The following is a 19994-nucleotide window of genomic DNA, read 5'->3' on the forward strand; positions in this document are numbered from 1 at the left end:
AGCCTATCCGGCCGTGATCCACTCGGCTCTGCGACTTCTCCGTGCGTACCATCCCCGTATGCCCGTATTCTCCCTGCTCCAATACGCAGCGTACGAGGCTAAACGCAGTCCAGAGCATCGGAGATATATGATCGTTGCTTCGTAAGTCCGACCATATATAGGATCGGGAGGGACATCCACTGCTTGATTCTCATGCTTGAAGCCTTGAACAGTGACTTTTCCATGATCGTGGACCGAGATAACAGGAAAGGAGATCATCACCACCAGCTGTTTTTATGAGGCCGTCAAGGTTCTAGGGGCATTCCACGCCATGGAGACCGTTGTCTGGTACAAATCTGAGGTAAGCCTCAGCATGTCCATACTCCATAATACTCGATATGCAGACGATAACACACGTCACAATCACTCACGATGGCTCACTCATATCACCAATCACAATCCCCAGCACCAATTACTCCATACGGCACCAAACACCAACACTACCCAATTGACATTTACAATCAACCAAGCAAGATTATAAATCCACCGAAACCACTCCTAATTGCAGGAGAACGAATCACACCAAAATCCAGAATTCTGTGTGCGGCCTGGAAAACGTGGCGAAGGAGGTTCGGCGCTGAGCGGCCTTTGACCGAAACAGGCATGGCAGCTGCCCCGGTGGGGCCCGGGTGGGGCGGGACTCCAGCCATCCGAGGCCCGGCCATTTTCTCTCCTCGCTGCCCCTTTACGGTACCGTATCGGAGGAGTGGCTATCCGAGATTGCGGTACAGAGCTTAATGCGAGGTGGGTGGTGCGGGTGTGTCAGCTATACTTGGCATAAGCTGGGGTTGATCCGATCTATTGAATGTAGGTGTAGATATGATATGTTTTGGGCCCTAGTAGAATCAAATCTATATAACAGTAGGATCTCGCTTGAAGACTGGAATGTGAGATCTTTGGTCTGACCCTACCATGCAAGGAGAGGACAGCATGTTTCCCCTGCTGTGCACCCATCTGTGACACTGTGACTGGCGACTATCCCAAGCCAATCAACCAACCCATGACGGAACAAGATCGCAGCCTGAAGCTAACCTTCACTTCAGCACGCTCCAGGATTCCCAATCAGTAATCAACACGGATTGTTTTCGTAATGCTTTCAGCCTAATCATCCTAAGCATCATTAAGGTTCATCATCGGGATATGCTAAGTTCCGGGTCTGTTACGATACGGTGGTATCGATATGATGTTGCGATGCATACACCTCTCCGTTACGTGACTATGTCCCGTGCTAAAGCTTACATCCAACCTAGATAGTAGACACTCATTCTACTACTCTTCTGAGTTCTGCGTGACTCAGACGACTCGTCATGACTCGGTTACCTAGCAGGCCCGCAGCCGCTTCGGATGGTGCAGATTCCGGGCGGCTCTCTTATCAAGATCCTTCCGGACACCTGCACATGACACTGCTAGTCTGCTGGAGCTGGCCAGGGTCGGTGATTTTCCTAGCTCCTAAACACAGAACACACAGAGGCTCTTCTCCAGTCATCGGTCGGTTCATTATCGTAAGCTTGTTATTACATGGTACAGCCTGAGAACCCTGCAAACCATGTCGGGCAGCTCCATTCTGTGCCATCCATGATGCAAAGATACAGATACATACATTCGGCCTATTCCTCATCCTCCTCGTCGCTGTCGTCATCAATCGGCTCGACCAGAAGGTTCCCTCCGCGGCCGATCTGGTCCCGCACGGATCCTCCAGCATTCACCTCGTAGACCACCCGCGGCATGGGCGAAACCAATCGGAAGCCATACTGGTGTTCGAACCCCTCCGGTTTCAGGACCTCGCCGGCTTTCTCCGTGGGCTCCTTCAAGATATCGTAACACTCGACGAACGCGTAGAGCTCATCGAGAGGAGCTTCAGGCGCAAACTTGCGGATGACGCGCTCGCCCGAAGGCAGTCGAATACTAATACGAACAGCATCCTTGACGTCCGGTCCGGGTTCCTCCGGGATGGATTGTGCCCGCCATTGTTTCCATTGCGCAAGATCGTGAATCCGCTTCTCTTCCGCCGCTTGACGTTCGGCTGCCTCTTGTTCTTCTCTTTGACGGGCCGCCTCCTCTTCTCGCCTCTGTCGCGCCCGTTCTCGGTCGATGGCCAGTGAACGTTCGTAGGCGGAGTCCTGCTGCTCGCGGAGACTGCGCGATGCCTGTTGCTCTGCCCGTGTAGCCCGAATGCGCTCGAGGGGTTCTTTGTGCTGCGCAATAGCCGACCGGAGTTTCTCCACGAACTCTGCCGGGGACGTCGTTCCAGAGATCCTCGAAACCACGGACATTGCCGTCGAAGAAACATTAGGAGTGTGGACGATCGCCGCTGCAAAGGGGAATTTGGTGCACCGGAGGGAATTCGACACCTGATACGCCTCGGAGTCTTGAACGTTTCCTCCCCAGACAAGGATACTGTTCTGTTGGTCATTGACAAAATCGGTTACCTCCCGGGAAAGGAGAGTGTCGCGAACCCAACTATTCGTATCATCGTGCTCCGGGGCTAGCAGCACAACCAGAAGGAACTTGAGGTCCCGATGGGCCTTCTCCAACGCCATGTTATATCCATTCTCGAGGAACTCGATCGAGTTGGTGCCATATTCCTCCTCAAATTCCCGAATAAACCGGGCGGCCGTGTCCTTGGGCCCCAGCGCCCGGCGTCCATTGGTGTTCCTCCGGGAACCCTGAAGAGCAGGGCTTGCGGTCGTATTAAAGAACCGTGGGAGAAAGGGAAAGAGGGCCCCAAATAGGCGGAAGGAGCTGTAGAGTAATCGGTATAGGAGATTGAGCGGCGTAAACAGAATGGCTAATAGGAACGGCGGGCGATAGACCGACTGGTCTTCCGGTTGGGTCGTTATCCGGGGAGCCGGCTCAGCGGCACGAGTGTTGGGGGCGAATTGCGCAGCAATATCATCGCTCATAAGATTCTGGGTCTGCCGGCTGGGTCGCGGAGGAGGGGTATTGAGAGCAGCACGGGCTTCTTCGACGGGATCCGGCCCTTCCCCGTCAAAGAACTTGGAGATGGCGATCTAGGACCAGCAGCACGTCAGTTCCCTGGCCTTTGAGACTCGTCGGCTGTGATGCTTACCTGCACGTTCCATTGTGAGCGGCGCAACAAAGGAATAGCCTCTGAGTGCTCCTGACCAGTGACGGCAATGTAGGTTTCAAGGGCCGACCTCTCGCTGTCGGAGAGCTCCGAGATATCAAGCCCGGAGGATGACATGGTCAATTGACGGTCTCACCCATGAACGACGGGTCTGAGGGGGTAGGGAGGCCAGTGAAGCTGGCTTCAGTGATGCGGTATAGACCAGACTCGGGGGTTGTGTCCGGAGATCGTAACCGAGCGCCAGGTAGAGGCAATGTCAATGACGGATACAGCAATGACTTTGCAGTGAGAAGAAGAGGGATCAGATCCGTGCTGATTCCAGGACAGGGCCGAGTCGTAGCTGGAAGATGGGTGGGAGAGGAAGCTCGGGAGGCGGGCTCAGAAGGACAGCTCCGTCATGGCCGTTTCCAGTTAGCCTTAAACGCGCGCTTGACGCATGGGGTGGCCCGTGCACGGGACGGAGTTCGACGCCTTGCCGTCGAGTTCCCCTCTCCCCTCCCTCCCCCCGCGCGCCCTTGGTTCGGATGTTGCCTTGCGGTCTCTGCTTTGCTACCTTGTCTTCATCCATGGCATGAAATTTCCGTCCGATATTGTCTCCGGACGACTTGCCATCGATTGATTCGGTTGTTTCCATCGCTCACCCGGTCGAAAGGGGCGCCAATCTCACCAGCCCAGCCCGTCCTTGGCCGTTGCGGAACATTTCCCCTGCCATCAGCCACCATCAGCGACTATCTCCTCGACAAGTCTACCAAAGCGTCTGGGGTTGTCGGACTAGTCTGCGGGTCTTCTCCACCGGGGAATGTGGTATCCTCTAGATAGATTAGGTCGACCGGTTTTTCTTGACTCAATGGATATACCTCTCCGTTAATCCGCGCCCAACTGTGGATATACGAAGTACCATGGCTACCACGGGGAAGTCAGTTACGCTGGATGACGCCCGCCGTGGGACGGGGTCTCCAAAAATGAAGGCACGAGGTTAGTTTGCTAAGACCATGTCGCATGGGACGCCGCTCGGGGGAATCAACCGTCACTGAAGCTCCCATCGGCTCGTGCTCTTTGGACCGTCCAGCTAACTTTGCGACATCCTGACCTTCTAGAGAATGCGAAAGACACGCTTTGTCGCAACGTGACCATCTATGGTCGATGCCGGTACGAAGATAAAGGTGCGGCTTTTCCATTGTTCCACCTGACATGCTCGCTGGATCCGTCTAACCGTCCATGGTTTGTGAAGGGTGCGCGTTTAATCATGACCCGCATAAAGTGAATGCGTCATATCAGAGTGACAGGTTGGTCATCCGGAATAGCAGCGCTGAAGTTAAAGTGAACGGTGACTCACGATTTGGCAGCAATAAAAAACGGCTCAACGTCGACTCTCCTAGTTTCACCCCATCCATCTTATCATCCAACGGCTCGTCTCCCACTTCTTCAGCAGCAAGTATGAAGAAAATTACAACGATATCGCCCAAGGCTGCGAGCGCAGCTCCCTTCCAACCCAGGAGTATATCCTCAAGTACGTTATTTGGGCTTGGAATGCGACGGTTGTCTGACCATATCAGGATCGAACTCGAGCACTCCTACTACACGACCGGGCACAATGACCCCCGATTGGTCTGTGGCAGAGGTACAGGAATTTGTACCTCAGGGCTTTGATACTTCGCATATGGTAAGCTGCCAGTGGGTTGGGTTTGTTGCCGGGTTGGTGCTGTCTCGCAGAACTAACCATGTTACAGGGCAATGGCAGCGCTGGTGTTCCCAGCACGAGCGCCTTTGATCCTTTTGTGACGGCCCCGAATCCGCTTTCCGCAGCCAGCGCTGTCGGCCCAGTGCAGGCCAATCCCTTTTCTCATGACACTGCGGCGGCGTTGAACGGGGCATTCTTTGCGAATCAGTCCGGATTTCAGCAGCCAGTGAGTCATTCAACCTCCCTGATACAGAACATGTTACTCATTTGTCAGGTTCAATATCACCTGTATGCGCCGATCGGACCTCATAGTCAGAACACCCTGGGCTATCAGCGAAATGTGCATGACCTTTTTCTCCCGAATGACCTCCGTGAAGAAATGCAGAAGAAGTCGGCCGCCACTCTCCAGACCCTGCCTAGTACGTTGTGTTCTTCGTGCACGCATGTATTCGACGCTGACTTGAATAGATACCCAACTCCCGGCTCAGGTTGATTACTTCCACTCCCTCGTTCCACTGGATCTCAACCATCAGAAAAACGCAACCATTTTTGGATTTCCCAGCTGGGTTTACAAAGCTCAGTCCAGTAAGGATGGGAACTTTTATGCTCTGCGGAGGCTTGAGGGTATGGTTTCTTCGATTACAAGTTTCTCTGTGGTACTAACGGTCTGCAGGCTTCCGATTGACGAATGAAAAGGCTATTCGCTCCGTGCAAGCCTGGAAGCGGGTATGCAACGGCAGTGTCGTGACGGTCCACGATGCGTTCACCAGCCGAAGCTTCCAGGACAGCTCGTTGATCTTTGTCACCGACTACCATCCCCTGTCGAAGACGCTTGCGGAGCAGCACCTCGGGGCAGGAAATCGATTCCAGGGCCGCCATAATACGCATATCCCGGAACAGGTCATCTGGGGTTATATGACTCAGATTGCCAACGCTCTCAAGGCGATCCACAGCAACGGGCTCGCTGCCAGGATTATTGATGCCAGCAAGATTTTGCTGACTGGACGGAACCGCATTCGGCTGAATGCCTGCGCCATCATGGACGTTGTGCAGTTCGACACGCAACGGTCGCTGGCCGAACTGCAGCGGCAGGATCTCGTCAATTTTGGGCAGTTGATTGTCACCTTGGGCGCGAATCAGCCCACCGTGATGCACAACCCTACGAAGGCGATGGATCATTTCACGCGGGCGTACAGTCCCCAACTGAAGAATTCGGTCTTCTGGCTGCTCAACGGACTCCAGAAGGATCAAGACCGCAACATTGATCTCTTTATCACGGGCATCTCGTCGCAACTGATGTCGACTTTCGATTCGGCTCTTCACCTGGACGACCAACTGACGTCGGACCTGAGCCGCGAGCTTGAGAACGGGCGCCTTGTACGGTTGATGACCAAACTGAACTTTGTGAACGAACGACCGGAGTACGAGCATGATCGGCAGTGGTCCGAGAACGGGGAGCGATACTTCCTGAAGATCTTCCGCGATTACGTCTTCCACCAGGTGGATGCGCAGGGTGACCCGGCGGTGGATCTGGGGCATGTGCTGATGTGTCTGAACAAGTTGGATGCAGGGTCGGACGAGAAGATCACGTTGGTGAGCCGGGACGAGCAGAGTTGTTTTGTGGTCAGCTACAAGGAACTGAAGAAGGCGCTGGAATCGTCGTTCCAGGCGCTGTTGAAGCCGGCAGGACGACGGCTTCATTAGGCATCTATCTTCTACGGAAGGTGATATATATGATGGATAGTAGGGTTACGCGACACGACCGAGGAATGGCTCGTGGATGTTTTATGCCTGGCTCAATCTAGGACAGTCTGGATGTACGCTGTGGGCTCGGCGGGCATATACTGAAGATAAGATGTTGGTTAGATAGGTCGTTGCTTTTATGCTTACAGAATATCACATCACACATTCAATTTACAGTTCAGTCCAATGGCCGTAGTCCTCATCCTGTAGCCACTCCCCTGCCTCCTCCTCACCATCTCCATCAAAATGAACAAACCCCTCCAACCTCCGCTTCACCTCCTCAATCCCCATCCCCATCCCCATCTCCTCTGCACCCTCCTCAAGAATCTCTCCCCCCACCCGTCTCGGCGGAATCAACACCCGTCCCAGCACATGCACATTCCCCTCCTCCGCCAAAAGATCCGCCACCCGAACACGCTGGAACCCATTAACCCGCAGCGACGCATACGGCCCGAACCGTCCCACATCAATAATAACTTCCTCTTTTTCATCCCCCTCCCCTTCTCCCTCCCCATCATCCCCACCCCCTCCACCTTCTCCATGATGATGGCACTTAGACAGTAGGGTCTGCACCTCCAACCTGACCGAATCCCTCATCCCGAACTCGACAATCTTCCCCTCTTTCGTATACAATGTATCCGAGTAGACGGTTTCCGAAGGGACGATGTGATATTCTAGGAGGGCTTTGAGGTGGTGGATGCCACGGGGGGAGTTGAAGAGCCATGCGAGGGTTTGGGGGGAGAATGTGGTTTTGAAGGCTGTGTTGGTGGGGATGAGCAATGTCAATCCCCCCTTTTGGTTCTTGGTGTTGGTGGGGGGGTTGGTGGGGTTGTTTTGGGGTGTAAGGAATAGGGAGGAGGTGGTGGTGGTGGAGGGGGTGGAGAGGTTCAACCACTCATCCAGGCCAGTTTTGTAGAGTGCTAAGACGAAAGTGCTGAATTCGGACGGGACGAGGTTAAGGAGTGTCAGGGAGGGTGGGGGTGGGAGGAGGATGGAATTCAGGTGGTAGAGGTTGCCGTTGGAGGCGCGGTGGTCGAGGGAGGTGATGCGGGCGTAGAAGTTGAGGGTGAGGCCTTTCCAGGTGGAGCGGATGGTGAGGCGTTGGGGGAGGGGGGTGTGGGAGGAGGAAGAGGGGGTGAGAGCGGCGGAGGTTAGGGTTGTGGGGAGGGTGTGGGTGTGGAAGAGTTTGGCGGGGGAGTAAGTGCCGTTGATGGTGTGGTAGTGGAGGATGGAGCGGATGAAGGATTTGGGAGGGTTGCGGGTGTGGTCGTGGTTGTGGTCGTTGTCGGGGTCTTTGTTTTCTTTGTTGTTGTTGTTAATGGTATTGTCATTGTTGCTGGCATTGTCGTCTTTGTCGTGGTGCCGGTGGTGGTGCCGGTAGTGTCGGTGGATTCGGCGAATGGCGTCGTCCGTGGGAGCGAAAAAGGTCAGATTGGCAGCAGTGGCATTCAGCAGATCGGTGAGGTGTTGGTCGTGGCTGATGAATTTGGCGAGGATGGTGGTGTCTGGGTCTGAGAGGATCAGATCGTAGAGACTCTTGTTGGAGGGCGGGTGGCGGTGGAAGGGCGGCGGGGACGGATGGCGGAATGGCGGGGGCAGCTGGGACAATTCCTGAGGCAGGTTCTCCGGGTTGTCGTCGCGTGTGAGAAGGTCGTCGAGGTAGGTGGCCCAGGTGTCGGTCGTGGAGCTGTGCAGGGCACCGGCCAGCGAGGTGGTTAGACTGTCGATGTCGAGGAGGTCCAGCTCCAGATCGACATCGACGTCGGTGACATCTTGCAGAGGTGTTTGGGGGAGATGGAAGGCGGAGGAGAGAGGGAGGGCCACGAGGGGCCAGAGTGGGAGCTTCATGTTGACGTGCCACTATACAAATTATGTGCAGATATGGACATGTACTGGATACTGATCGGGGTGAGTGATGGCTGTGTTGATATGGATGATATATTTAGACGGCCGATCATGATGATGCGACTATCTAAACACGATCGAGACTAGCTCCAGCCTGCCGACGGGCCCAGACCCGAATCTGATCCATCGCGTCGTCAGCCGAACTGCCAGTTGGTGCTCTCTCCCAAGGTTCATGACGACATCCACTGATGTCATGGCCAGTCATGACCGAGAGACCATCATTCTACGCAGATAGATGCCATGCCAGATCTACCATTGTCTTCCAATTGATTATTTTGTTCGGTGTCCGCGCATCCCAATGCAGGTACAATATCAACGCTCAAGGCGCACATAATACATTATCATCGGCCTCGTAGAGGTAATCACCGCCCAGGGCGGACTCATCAACAAACACACGCAGACTCGACATCGTCTGGATCGTGAGCCATCGTCGTCATTCATCACGCGACGGTGCCACGGCTGGTTCAGAGCCTAACAGGCCATCTAGCTGGTGCATGCGTCTCGAACATGCTTACTCTTCGGGCTGCACAAAAGGATTGGCGATTTCCTCGCTGCCGTCGGCGGGCGAGATCAAGACAATCAGAGTGCCACGGGCCACAATCAGACCGAGCGAGCGAGTGTTCTCATTGCCCTCATCATCTAGTTCCGTTAGCAACAGTAAAGCAGCAAGGAGGGAGATACCTACCGCGCATGCCTTCCTTGACATCATCTAGGACCAGGTTCATGAGCTGGTCGTACCCCTTCAGCAGACCCGTAACTAGAATCAGTGAGCAAGCGGTGCAACAAAGCCAAAGCCAAAGCAAAGTAGCTTACCCTCGCGGCCACCGTTGAACTTGACGCGCACCTCCTTGTCCATGTACTTGTTGAGGTCGAGGATGTTCTCCTTCTTGGGCTTCTCCTGCTGCTGCTGGGCACCGCCACCCGCACCGCCACTCTTATGGGCGCCACGACCAGCGCGGTCGTAACCTCCGCCGCGGCCGCGGGCACCTCCACGGAACGAACCTCTTTCGGACATGCTTGGCTGGCTGGGTTAAGACGGTAGTGGAAGTATGTACGTGGGTTGGGTTGGGCCCAATTAAAGTGGTGTGGATTAGATAATGCGGTGTCGGGCAAGAAATGAGGGGAAGGAGGGGAAGAACGGGGATGAGAAGTGACACAGGTGGTGGTGCTGGGATCAGGAATGGCACCGGTGTGTGGACGAAAACCAGATTGGGCCCGACGGGGATTCACGGGGGCGGAAAGGACAGCGAGAGTGATGGAGAGGAGGGGGGGGGAATGTATGAGGGATTTTCTGCGGTAGAGCAGTAAAGCAGCAAAGCAGCAGAGCAACAATCGGACTCGATCACCTCAACCAGACAACCGCAGCTGCAACTCAAGACGTGCTCAGGTCACGGGGTCGACGCCGGGAGGAAAACTCTTTACGGGTGACACGGTACGAAACAGGCCTGTCACGGACGGACGCTGACGGTACCTGACCACCGGGCCGGCCTAGCGTGTATCGTTCATCCATCGTCGGGGGGAAGTGGCTGGAACACGGCCTGTCCCTCCTGTTGCTATTTGCGACGCGCTTTTCTATGAGCGGTTTTCACTTTTTAGGCAGCCGTCTTCACCGACCGGACCTTGCACAAGGGGACGTCCCCTGTCATTTATATCCCCGTTCGACTAGCGGTCCAAAATAACCGCATAGGTCGGTGTCACGGAAGGACGGAGCTCATCGATCATCTGGCTTCGGCTCACCACGGGCGGAGCGCGACCCCCGTCCGAAGGATGAGCTGGCCCAGGCCGGCTTCCGAGCGGCTCCCTGTGCAAACTCTTCCTTCACATTGGGGTTTGCTATCACGCCAGCCTGACAGACCTATTGGACCACTCCCGCAGGGTCATCGCCATCCCCAACCAAAAAGATGAAAGGACAACGTGTCGCTACTCGAGATTGGACAGTGGTCGTGGTGCTGGTCGGGTGGTCCGTCCGCAAGGGGGAACCCCAGACGCATGCGCTTGGGGTCGGAGCAATGCTGATAAGGGAGGATTGTCGGAGATGCAGCTCGGGGATGCTCTGCTTTGGTGCTTCTGTCGATTGCTTGTGATTACGGAATCGATCAGTGCCATCTACTCACAACATGAGAGCCTTCGATGACCGCCCTAGGCGTCTACAGGAGTTAAATGTAGGAGGGAGTATTAGGAGTAGGTAGGAGGGTAGGACAGGCCTGGTCTGGCCCCCGGGCTGATAATGACAGTATGGTCATGACGGGTCACGCTCACCGAGTGGCCAGCGGAAGAGCCCGGCGGGACTCCGCCCTACCTTAGGTAAGCCGCATCGCGAGCCAGATTCAGTCCTCAAGTCAAAACGGAGTCGTTCGATCCCCGCCTCCTTCTCATGGCAACTGGGATATGGGGAGGGTCGCCAGGTGCACGGAGGACAGACAGCAGCTCTCTAGAACCCAACCAGACCTAGTAAACATTGACGGGGACCATCCCTATCGTCGCAGCGTGATCAGGCTACCATTTGTTTTGCGGAAGATCGCCATCGCCCACTTGCAGGCCTTAGCTCGGTCCACTACAATCCCAATCATCCCCCATCCTTCCATCCTCTCGCCCGTTCCGCCATCCGCAGCGTCACCAGCACCCGGATGGCCCTATCATTGGCCACCGCTTCCACCGTGCCGTCCCTGCATTCTATCGTTCGAGTTGCTAAGGACGGTACGACTTATCTAGTATCTAGCAGGAGCAATTCTTCTTATCCTGTGCGCGTCTCTACGAACCAGAAGGAGCACCAGAAGCAGCACCAGAACCCTCCGACCCCAACGGGGAACCGACTCCGTGCTAACCCGCCTAACGGCTCCTCGTCCCTCGTCCACCCGGCCTGGTTTGTCCTGCTAATCTTTCCAGGTTGCCTCCCCCGTCTCCTCCTCCTCCTCTGCTGTCTCCTCACTCTTTCTCCTCTCCGTCCTGTCCTCTCCTCCCTCCCCCATTTCCCCCCCATCTCTCTTCTTCCCTCTCCCTCCCTCTTCCCACTCCCACCCCTTCCCTCTACCCAATCTCAGGGCCGTCTCTCAATCTCTTTCCCCCCCCCCCCCCCCACGTTTTCTAATCTCCCGTCCACTGGATTCCCCCCCTCATTTTCCAAAGATTTCGTTGGGGGTCGCGATTACCTAACTCGAAAGCAGCACGCGCAGCCCAGTGGCTGAACCTGAACCCGCACTCTGGAGCCTGATGCTCCGCCATCGGCAGCCCGTCTTTCGCCAGTGTTCCCATTACTCATTCCCTCTATAAACCCTTTTTCTCCTCTTCCCATTTTTCCCTTCCCCGCCCCGTCTTTTCTCCTCGCGACTTCTCGCATTGTTGCAATCTCCCTTTCTTTGGTCGCCTCTTTCACCTGGCACCGCCGCCATGGAGTCCCGAACCGCGACGGCTGAGCCGCCCAGTAAACGGCCTCGCTCACCCTCCGGCGATTTCCCTCCTATCGCGTCCAAAGTGCCCAAGACGCATTCTAATCACCTGCAAATCAATTATCTGGCCCGGCAATATCCGGACAACCTTCCCCTCGTCTCCGTCGATGATACCATGCCCGCCATCATCCATCTCATTGGCGAATATGACGGAGTTTTACATCGGCACGAAAGCATCGCCGGCAACTTGGGCGCGTGCCCCTTGGGCCCCATCCTGATTAAGCGCTTCGAGCGCCTGTTCGACGGGCCGCCCCGCGTGCTCAAGTCGCATGGCAAGGACTCGCCCAACGTGACCTGGCTCGATGTCGTCGAGTTTGCCAAGAACAAGCCCGAGCAGTTCAACCTGGAGAAGTCCCGCAACGGGGTGCGGGTCTGCCAGTTCTACACCAAGCAGTGTCGCGTCGAGATCAGCGAGGAGGACTTTGTGTTGATCGCATCGGGAATGCCGCAGAAGATGATTCCTCCGCAGCCAATCATCGAGGACGAGGAGAAGGAATTGGGCGCATTGGAGATTTTGGAGAAGAACCTCCAGCAGATCATCCAAGTGGCCGACCAGGGTACGCACGTCGTCTAATCCTACTAAGTCAAAGTCTAATTCAGCTCGCTAGTGTCGGCCCGCGCCCGCCAACTTAACCACCGCCTGAAGAACCGCCGTACGGCGATTGTCACGCGTCGGGAGAACGACACGTCTCTCCATTCCCAGCGGCAGCAGCAACATCGCTCCATCAGCCCGGCGTGGCGCGAGGCCAATGGCCACGGCCAGAACCCACTGAACGGCAGCACTCCGGCTAGCGCCCAATCTCCCTCCACCGGCTTTGTCGCCGTGAATGCCGGCCGGCCCGGCGCGGGCGAGGCCACAGTAGAGGAGAATGCGCTGTCGTCGCAGTTCATGTTCTCGCACTCCAACACGGATAACGTTACCATCATTAATGGCACCTCCATTAAGGGCGCCTCGCCGACGACGCGCGCCGAGCTGATGAAAAAATTCTTTACGACGCAGGACCGCCAGGCACGCGGCTACGAAGAGGGGCCCGAGTCTAGCAGCCGACAATCCTCCCGGCCCCGGCCGCGGGCGTCGGATGCAGCCGATTACAATCTGTACACGCCGGCGCCGGCTACAGTGGCTATTCCCAACACGCCATCCTCGCTGCTGCCCCCGCCCAAGTCCCACCACCACGAGAAGGATGACGGGGGCCCGCACAAGATGGAGATGGTGGCCCGCATGGAGGAGCTGCAGCGGGGCGAGCGCATCCTGCCGCCCTGCGATCGGTGTCGCCGGCTGCACATGGATTGCCTGAAGAATCTGACGGCGTGCATGGGCTGCACCAAGAAGCACGCCAAGTGTTCATGGAAGGATGTCAAGGAGGATGAGCTGCGCGAGACCCGCGTGGACCGCACGTCCCGGGAGCGGGCGGAGGACCCGCCGTCGAAGGAGGTGCCGTCGCCCAACCCCTTGCCGACCCCGTTGCCCGCGCCATCGTCCGCGGCCCCGACACCGGTCAGTGGACCAACGTTGCTGGAAGCGGAACGACATCGGGAAGCGGCGCGCCACCGGGAGGCCGAGCGACATCGCGAGCGCGAGCGGGAGCACCACCGGGAACATGAACGGGAGCACCATCGGGAGCACGAGCGCGAGGGGCCTTCGGAGTTCAGCGTGCGCCGCGAATCCGCGCCGACGGCAGGCCCGGTGGCGGGGATCACGCTGGCAAAGGAGGTGTCGCCGCGGCGGGCGATGAGCGAGATGCACGGGAGCAGCATGGTGGGCCATGATCGCCGGATCAGCCTGCACCGGCACGCGGAGGCCGAGGACGACGACCCGGATGCGAACCAGCGGTTGATGCAGGCGATTTTGGATACGGTGGACCACCACTCGCGGGTGGCGGCGGCGGTCAAGGAGGGCCATGAGGTGAGCAACGAGCGGGAGCGCGAGCGCGAGCAGGAGCGCGAACGGGAGCGGAAGCTAGTGCGGGCATAGTGGTTGGTGTATATTGGGAGGAGTTGTATCTAGGATTTTGATTGAGCGAGTTAGCGGATATCCCGGTTTGAATTATGATTGCATGCCTCTGCCACTCTGTATGCTATCTCTCTTGGGTCTCGTTGGAATAGCTTGTATGTCGGAGTTAATCATTGCCGCAGGGGCGCGAACTGCCGATGGACGATCCGCACCCCGCGGACTCTTTGCCTGGAGCCCGGCTACCTGCTACATGAATTCCCGATCAAGGCGGCCACTCTCGAGTCGGACCTTGGTCATCATTCCCCGTCTCCGAGGTGGATAGGGGCAACGGACTCGGGAATGGGCCAGTGGGCATAGCCGAGCGCGCTGAGTGATGCTTACGTAGTCCCCCATCCGGGAGGATCCAGCCAGTCAGCGGGCGTCACCCACACGGCTAGTTGAGCATCAATGTGGGGAACCGCCCACCTGCGGGGTGGGCGTGCCTTCCGACTTTGGTATACTTCTATATCTTCCGTCGCTCTTGCCTCCCCACAACAACTGATGCCCCTCCCCATCGACCCTCTTTCTTCCTCTCTTCGTCCTTTTGCTCCTATCTTTCTCTTTCACGTCTTCTCACCCATCTAATTGACCCGGAAAATCATCCCCCGTATACCCCCCAGAAACACCCAGTAAGGGAGAACCCGAAAATGGACCCCAGCGACGTCACCATTCCCCCCATGAAAGACCTCACGGTCGACAACATCACCGAGAACGTCATCCGGATCAACTCCCTCTGCCAAGACGAACGCATGAAATATGTCCTCGAGCGCCTGGTCACCCACCTCCATGACTTTGCGCGTGAGACGCGTCTCAGCACCGACGAGTGGATGACGGGATTACGCTTCCTTACGGAAGTGGGGAAGATTTGTTCGGATGTGAGGCAGGTAAGAAAACCCCCCTCCCTTTCCTCGCCCCATATACAACCCGCCCCAGGATCAATGACATGGACTGAGATGAGATAAAAATAGGAATTCATTCTCCTCTCCGACATCCTGGGTCTCTCCATCCTCGTCGACTCCATCGACCACCCCAAACCCCCCAACAGCACCGAAGGCACCGTCCTCGGCCCCTTCCACACACACGATGCCGAGCCCCTCGCTCCTGGCGCCTCCATCTCGCACGATCCCGCTGGCGAGCCTCTCCTTGTCGTCTGCACCGTCCACGACACCCACGGCAACCCCATCCCCAACGTGAAGATCGATATCTGGGAGACGGATTCGACGGGCCACTATGACGTGCAGTATCCGGGTCGGGAGGGGCCGGATGGCCGTTGTGTGATGACGAGTGATAAGGAGGGAGTGTTTTGGTTCAATGCGATCACGCCAGTTCCGTATCCCATTCCGCACGATGGGCCGGTGGGGAGACTGTTGAAGAAACTGGGCAGGCATCCGTATAGGCCTTCGCACATGCATTTCATGTTTGAGGGGGAGGGATATGATCACTTGATTACGTGGGTATCCCTTGTTCTTTGGGAGTGGGGTTTGGAAATCAGACCTGGGTGGATAATAGTGATCGTAGAAGCTAACTGATGGCATATGTGTAGGGCACTTTACCTCCGCAACGACCCCTATGAGACCTCTGATGCCGTCTTCGGCGTCAAAGACTCCCTCGTTGTCGATATCGGTCGTGCTGGTCCCGAGTACGCGGCCAAATACGGCGTCGCTGAGGATCACGCTCTGCTCACGTACGACTTTGTTTTGGTGTCCGATGAAGAGACGAGCGAGCTGCGCGCCAGGAACTCCAAGGAGGCGCTGGATAAACTGGGCCGCAAAGTGCGCATTGTCAATGGGTTGCCGGTGCCGGATCTGGATTAATCTAGGCCATCTTGATCTTCTTGGTATCATTCGTCCATTAGAATGCGGTGGTTGTATATACATCATTCATAATCCACATCAGGGGGCAGCATCCGCTCCCACCATGTCTCCAAAGTCACTCCCCAGGTCTTTCCCTTCCTCTGCCTGGACAGCACCGTCCTTCAGTCGGCGTAACCCTCCTTCGTCCTCCACCCACCCCCCAGCCTTCTCCACCCCGGCAATATACTCCGTCCCGATCCGCAGGTTCAGCCCGGCACTGAGCGCCCGCTCGATGCGCACCTCGCGACCCTCCGAGATCAGCACCCGGAAGACATGCTCGAGGAACCCACTCAGGATATCCACACTCCAGTCATCCGGCACGACGCGCAACACCTCGCCCACATCGAACCACGCCCCGAACCGACCCAGCAGGTCGCTTGTCCGCTCGATCCGCTCGGACGGATCCTGGATGTGCAAGAACTCGTCGAGCAGGTAGCGAAACAGCTCCGACTGCAGTGTCCGGTCCGCGAACTCGGCCAACGCCCCCGTCGAGCTGGTGCTGCGCGGTCCGCCGAAGAGGCAGTACCGCACTGCCGAGTCGTAATCGCCCAGCCCGTGCGTCAGCAGGTGGAGCGCCTCGCGGTGACGACCCTGCAGGCCGTCGAGGATCACGGACTCGGATACGAGCTCGTTTTGAAATGGCTCGATGCGCGCGAGCACCGCTGGGATGGAGTAGGTCAGGTTGCGGGATGGGAGGGATGAGAAGTGGCCGCCGCTGCCGCCGCCGAGGAGCTGGAGGAGTCGGAGTCGGGATTGCCACCATGGCTCGGCTGGGGTGTTCTCGGTGATGAAGTTCATGTAGGTCGGTTTCGGGGGTTGTAGGGCGCGATAGGTCGAGTAGGATTCGGCGAGTGAGGCACGGGCCTCCGGGGAGGACTCGAGGACGGAGAGCACGGTGTCGAGGTAGTAGGAGAGTAGGTCGTCCGCGTATTGAGTGTACTGGGGTTGTTAGTATGGGTTGATGGATAAGGGGGGAGGGGATTTACGTTTCGGACAAAGACGAGGTGTTCCAAGTACACCTGCACGGCGTTGGGCGCGTGTTCTTTGAGCAAGCGGACAACGTCCGGGGTCTCCAGCTTGACTCGGCTCGTGCCGTCGGAGAACACCTGTATACCCAGGGAGGGATTGCGCTGGGCCAGCCATGCTCCGTATTCCTCGACTAGCTGCACGTCCTTGATCTTGACGAGGTACCGGCGCATCTGCGCCTCCGTTCCACCGGTGGTAACCTCGCCGCCGCGGTCTTCCTCGCCTTCGATGATGCGTCGCCAGGTCTTGAGGACGTTTCGAGACATCTTCTGGCTCTGGTACAGTCGACTGAGCACGAAAAGGCGTCGGTAGCTTTCTAGCAGCGCCACTGCTCGGTCAAAGTTGCCCTTCCAGTTGTCCACTAGGCGGTTCAGTTCCGCGCGGACTGGCGAGTGCGAGCGCTGTTCAGCTGACATCTGTGCGTCTTGCTCCAGAATCAGGTGCAGGAGAGCTGCATCAACGCTGTCAAACACATACGTTTCATCCGTGATACTGCCATATCCCCTCTTTTGCTGCCAGGAGAAAAGGAATCGCTTGAGCATGTCCAACACTGTGCTGTCAGAAGTCCCACTCTTTGTCGTCTTCTCGAGCTGCTGCACGTAGGTCTCTGTGATCGCAGCCAGACCGGCATGGACCCAGATTCCCTGCGGGCCCTGGAGAACCTCGCGTCGCAGGAGAGGGACTAGCAGCAAGGCAATCCGGGGGTCCAGGTTTCCAACGATGAGCGCTCGTTCCGTGTCGTCGATAATCGTAGGCTTTCGCGCAGCCGGGTCCATGAAGACGAGGTCGGCAAAAAGAAGTAGACTAGCTTTCTGCTTCACATAGTTCAGTCCCAGGAATTCCGACTCGGACTTGGGCTCAGTAGTCTGCACGAGCTGGATGACATCGGCAATCGCATTCCTGTTGTAGACCCTTGAGTCGCCAGTGCCGGCCTCTTGAGCACCTTGCAGAGCATCGTTGAGCTGCGTGGTGAGTGGGTTTCTCACCACCCGCCATATCTGGTTGCCGTTCCACATCACCATGCTGCTCTGCGTCTTGCCCAGTTCACGCGCAAATCTTGCTTCTTCGGCGTTTCGCTCCGCCTCCCAACCGTGCTCGCCTTTCTTCGAGCCTTCGAAATCGGTCACCTCCTGGGCCTCGAATAGTTCCTTTTCCTTCTGTAGGTGTTCGATAGAGGCTTGCGTTCTCGGGTCATGCGTAGGCACATGGGGCGACAATGACGGAGTTTTCAGACGAACCATGCGCAGTAGATTCCCTAGCTCGGATATTTCGAGCTTGCTCGGGCTGAGTGTATGACATAGGCCAACCGGGGTGGGCTGGGCGCACGGTATTTCTACCCAGGTTTTGTGGTCCTCTGCCTCCGCGGGATCAACATCCCAGAGCTGTACTTCTAAGAACTTGCGTGGCTGGCCATCTGTTTCGGACTGGATGACAGCAAGAAGAAGCTCCTCTTGCGTGTTCTCCGGTGATGGTATCATGTGGTTTTCGTCGCCCTTGTCAATCACAATCGACTCCGGATACTTGTGGAAAGTTATCGTGCCGCGAACCACATCGCCGTCGACGTTGACAAACATCCCAACCCCGGGCTCGGTCGCATCGGTCCCCCTAACGAGCAGGAACTCTGACGGGGTTGGTGACAGGATGTAAGGCTTCAACTGTGTAGGCGGCTGCTTTGGTATGGCAGGAAGCGGTTTTCGATCATCTGGACTAGGCTGCGAGTCGCGGGCCGGGTGTGCGGGAGACATTCTTGGGGAAGCGCTGCCTGCTCGGTCTTTCGAGATTGACCGTCTCGGCGTCCCTGAAACAGGAGACAGCTCCGGGGTGACCGAGCTTGATCTATCGTGCGGGTGGGGTTGGGTTTTCGGCTGCAACATTCCAGCGAGCATGTTGGGACCGGTGGTTCTGTCATGCGTGTGGCTCTCTGCCACCGGCGAACTTGCAAACGGTGATGACGGGGATCTCGCTTCCATCTGACCCGACTCGAATGTCTCGCTAGAGAATGAGACGGGGAACAATTGAATCTTCTGCTGGTTTTCCACATCCAGTAGCGAATAGGTATGCGTATCAGCAGCGCAGGCGATTGGGCCTCGTCGCGACGCCACCAGGCACCCGGGAAACTCGATGTTCCTTATACGTCGAGCGTCATCGCCAATTCTCACCAGCATAATTCGGTTCGAGGCCGCAATCATAACTACCGGGTTCTCGAACTCCTCCGCTGCGTTCAAATCCAGCCCCCCAATCCAGCGACAACTGCTAACCTTGGTGTTCCCGAAGGCCGGGCTGAGTTCCGGCAACAGGTAGAAGGTTGCTGTTCCATTGCATAGGACACAGGCCTTGTTCACCGTCGGAAGTAGCACAATCTGCTGTATCCCGGGTAGCTTCGCTGACGGGGTTTGAGAGAAAGGTATTGGGAGTCTCGATGCGAGGATAAATGAGGGCTCGTTCGACTGGTCCGAGGGGTCCGGCGGGAGGCAGACGAAATGCAGGATCTCGGCGGCAGAGGTACCGATATAGAGGTTGTCATCTGGAAGAACCTAATTAGCAGTGCTTTCCCGGAAGCCATCGCAGTACCCACTCCAATACTCAACACAGGTAATATGGACATCATCGTCGTCATTGTCGGCATTCAAGGGTACTTGGTCGAAGAGGGTTCGAAACACGTAAGGCGCTGCTTTGGGAGGGCCAATCTTCCGGCGTTTGCGCGGGCTGACGCCCTCCTCTTCTGACACCATGGTGAGGCCAGCTCGGTGTCGTGTGAGATGTGGTGCCTGACAGGATTCGGGGAGTGAGGGGAAGGAAGATCAGGAACTGGGAGGAGCTTCAGTGCTTCAGGCGGGCGATGCTGGTCGGGTCGGGGTGGATCCGCCCGGGGTTAGCTGCTGACTCAGGTGGGCCCCCTGCCATCGCGATCGGCCAGGCATCTACAGGAAGTATACGGAGTATCCATGGTGCTCATGCTGTACGGAATCGAGTGTACGAAGATCACTGTGTCTGTGCTTGTGCTGGACTGCTTCTCTCTGTCGAAATAGGTTCGAATAATGGGTGTAATGGCTGTGGCAGGGTAGAGATCAAGTTGTGCCATCTCAATGGCCGGCTGTCTTCATCGCACCCGAGTTGAAGGAGCAGACTTTAGGTTGCAGCGTAGCACAATAGCACATATGATGCATCGCAAGCCACCGCCTGGCCGGGATCTCTGGGCCTATCTTTGCCTAAAAAGGTC

General features: G+C 56.8%; 9 protein-coding genes across 9 annotated transcripts; 5 read left to right on the forward strand and 4 right to left on the reverse strand.

Annotated features, from left to right (window-relative positions):
- Nucleotides 1–1190: 1190 nt before the first annotated feature.
- BO80DRAFT_421387 (clathrin-mediated endocytosis regulator UBX3) lies at nt 1191–3489 on the reverse strand. The gene is made up of 2 exons (XM_025718588.1): nt 3110–3489; nt 1191–3050 (listed from the first exon to the last, which is right to left on the reverse strand). Exons 1-2 carry the CDS (start codon nt 3242–3244, stop codon nt 1647–1649), a joined length of 1539 nt encoding a protein of 512 aa, XP_025579646.1. The 5' UTR covers nt 3245–3489; the 3' UTR covers nt 1191–1646.
- On the forward strand, nt 3105–4220 carry BO80DRAFT_134310 (uncharacterized protein). Its single transcript, XM_025713620.1, has one exon. The coding sequence runs from the start codon at nt 3266–3268 to the stop codon at nt 3944–3946; it is 681 nt and encodes a 226-aa protein (XP_025579647.1). The 5' UTR covers nt 3105–3265; the 3' UTR covers nt 3947–4220.
- On the forward strand, nt 3895–6617 carry BO80DRAFT_134206 (PAN-complex poly(A)-binding subunit PAN3). Its single transcript, XM_025713617.1, has 9 exons — nt 3895–4102; nt 4225–4290; nt 4359–4413; nt 4474–4637; nt 4684–4790; nt 4858–5034; nt 5083–5227; nt 5277–5432; nt 5482–6617. The coding sequence occupies exons 1-9, from the start codon at nt 4027–4029 to the stop codon at nt 6510–6512; spliced, it is 1977 nt and encodes a 658-aa protein (XP_025579648.1). The 5' UTR covers nt 3895–4026; the 3' UTR covers nt 6513–6617.
- Nucleotides 6616–8449, reverse strand: BO80DRAFT_134200 (FAS1 domain-containing protein). The gene has a single exon (XM_025713616.1). The coding sequence runs from the start codon at nt 8397–8399 to the stop codon at nt 6723–6725; it is 1677 nt and encodes a 558-aa protein (XP_025579649.1). The 5' UTR covers nt 8400–8449; the 3' UTR covers nt 6616–6722.
- A 518-nt stretch (nt 8450–8967) lies between these two features.
- Nucleotides 8968–9471, reverse strand: BO80DRAFT_431278 (putative small nuclear ribonucleoprotein (LSM7); the record flags this gene model as incomplete). Its single annotated transcript, XM_025720734.1, has 3 exons — nt 8968–9095; nt 9142–9213; nt 9270–9471. The coding sequence occupies 3 exons, from the start codon at nt 9469–9471 to the stop codon at nt 8968–8970; spliced, it is 402 nt and encodes a 133-aa protein (XP_025579650.1).
- Nucleotides 9472–10841: 1370 nt separating this feature from the next.
- Nucleotides 10842–11742, forward strand: BO80DRAFT_134210 (uncharacterized protein). The gene has a single exon (XM_025713618.1). It carries the CDS (start codon nt 11084–11086, stop codon nt 11639–11641), a length of 558 nt encoding a protein of 185 aa, XP_025579651.1. The 5' UTR covers nt 10842–11083; the 3' UTR covers nt 11642–11742.
- A 101-nt stretch (nt 11743–11843) lies between these two features.
- Nucleotides 11844–13877, forward strand: BO80DRAFT_345575 (Zn(II)2Cys6 transcription factor domain-containing protein; the record flags this gene model as incomplete). The annotated part of the gene is made up of 2 exons (XM_025715332.1): nt 11844–12459; nt 12511–13877. 2 exons carry the CDS (start codon nt 11844–11846, stop codon nt 13875–13877), a joined length of 1983 nt encoding a protein of 660 aa, XP_025579652.1.
- A 502-nt stretch (nt 13878–14379) lies between these two features.
- Nucleotides 14380–15865, forward strand: BO80DRAFT_134213 (intradiol ring-cleavage dioxygenase). The gene is made up of 3 exons (XM_025713619.1): nt 14380–14779; nt 14864–15345; nt 15439–15865. Exons 1-3 carry the CDS (start codon nt 14543–14545, stop codon nt 15707–15709), a joined length of 990 nt encoding a protein of 329 aa, XP_025579653.1. The 5' UTR covers nt 14380–14542; the 3' UTR covers nt 15710–15865.
- Nucleotides 15726–19574, reverse strand: BO80DRAFT_490422 (putative TGF beta receptor associated protein 1). The gene is made up of 3 exons (XM_025723635.1): nt 19350–19574; nt 16735–19298; nt 15726–16687 (listed from the first exon to the last, which is right to left on the reverse strand). Exons 1-3 carry the CDS (start codon nt 19504–19506, stop codon nt 15788–15790), a joined length of 3621 nt encoding a protein of 1206 aa, XP_025579654.1. The 5' UTR covers nt 19507–19574; the 3' UTR covers nt 15726–15787.
- Between the last annotated feature and the right edge of the window lie 420 nt (nt 19575–19994).

Source organism: Aspergillus ibericus (genome assembly GCF_003184845.1).
Source record: "Aspergillus ibericus CBS 121593 unplaced genomic scaffold BO80scaffold_3, whole genome shotgun sequence".
NCBI lineage: Eukaryota > Fungi > Ascomycota > Eurotiomycetes > Eurotiales > Aspergillaceae > Aspergillus > Aspergillus ibericus.

Excerpts from the sequence above, each read along its gene's own strand:
- BO80DRAFT_421387 (XM_025718588.1), bottom strand. The coding sequence starts at position 3,244 with ATGTCATCCTCCGGGCTTGATATCTCGGAGCTCTCCGACAGCGAGAGG. Across the intron at positions 3,051-3,109 it reads GCTCACAATGGAACGTGCAG|ATCGCCATCTCCAAGTTCTT; the intron begins GTAAGCATCACA and ends TGCTGGTCCTAG.
- BO80DRAFT_134206 (XM_025713617.1), top strand. The coding sequence starts at position 4,027 with ATGGCTACCACGGGGAAGTCAGTTACGCTGGATGACGCCCGCCGTGGG. Across the intron at positions 4,291-4,358 it reads ATGCCGGTACGAAGATAAAG|GGTGCGCGTTTAATCATGAC; the intron begins GTGCGGCTTTTC and ends TGGTTTGTGAAG. Across the intron at positions 4,791-4,857 it reads GCTTTGATACTTCGCATATG|GGCAATGGCAGCGCTGGTGT; the intron begins GTAAGCTGCCAG and ends ACCATGTTACAG.
- BO80DRAFT_134310 (XM_025713620.1), top strand. The coding sequence starts at position 3,266 with ATGAACGACGGGTCTGAGGGGGTAGGGAGGCCAGTGAAGCTGGCTTCA.
- BO80DRAFT_134213 (XM_025713619.1), top strand. The coding sequence starts at position 14,543 with ATGGACCCCAGCGACGTCACCATTCCCCCCATGAAAGACCTCACGGTC. Across the intron at positions 14,780-14,863 it reads TTTGTTCGGATGTGAGGCAG|GAATTCATTCTCCTCTCCGA; the intron begins GTAAGAAAACCC and ends AGATAAAAATAG. Across the intron at positions 15,346-15,438 it reads GGATATGATCACTTGATTAC|GGCACTTTACCTCCGCAACG; the intron begins GTGGGTATCCCT and ends GCATATGTGTAG.
- BO80DRAFT_134210 (XM_025713618.1), top strand. The coding sequence starts at position 11,084 with ATGGCCCTATCATTGGCCACCGCTTCCACCGTGCCGTCCCTGCATTCT.
- BO80DRAFT_490422 (XM_025723635.1), bottom strand. The coding sequence starts at position 19,506 with ATGGTGTCAGAAGAGGAGGGCGTCAGCCCGCGCAAACGCCGGAAGATT. Across the intron at positions 19,299-19,349 it reads TACCTGTGTTGAGTATTGGA|ATGACAACCTCTATATCGGT; the intron begins GTGGGTACTGCG and ends AGGTTCTTCCAG. Across the intron at positions 16,688-16,734 it reads ACCTCGTCTTTGTCCGAAAC|TACACTCAATACGCGGACGA; the intron begins GTAAATCCCCTC and ends TAACAACCCCAG.
- BO80DRAFT_134200 (XM_025713616.1), bottom strand. The coding sequence starts at position 8,399 with ATGAAGCTCCCACTCTGGCCCCTCGTGGCCCTCCCTCTCTCCTCCGCC.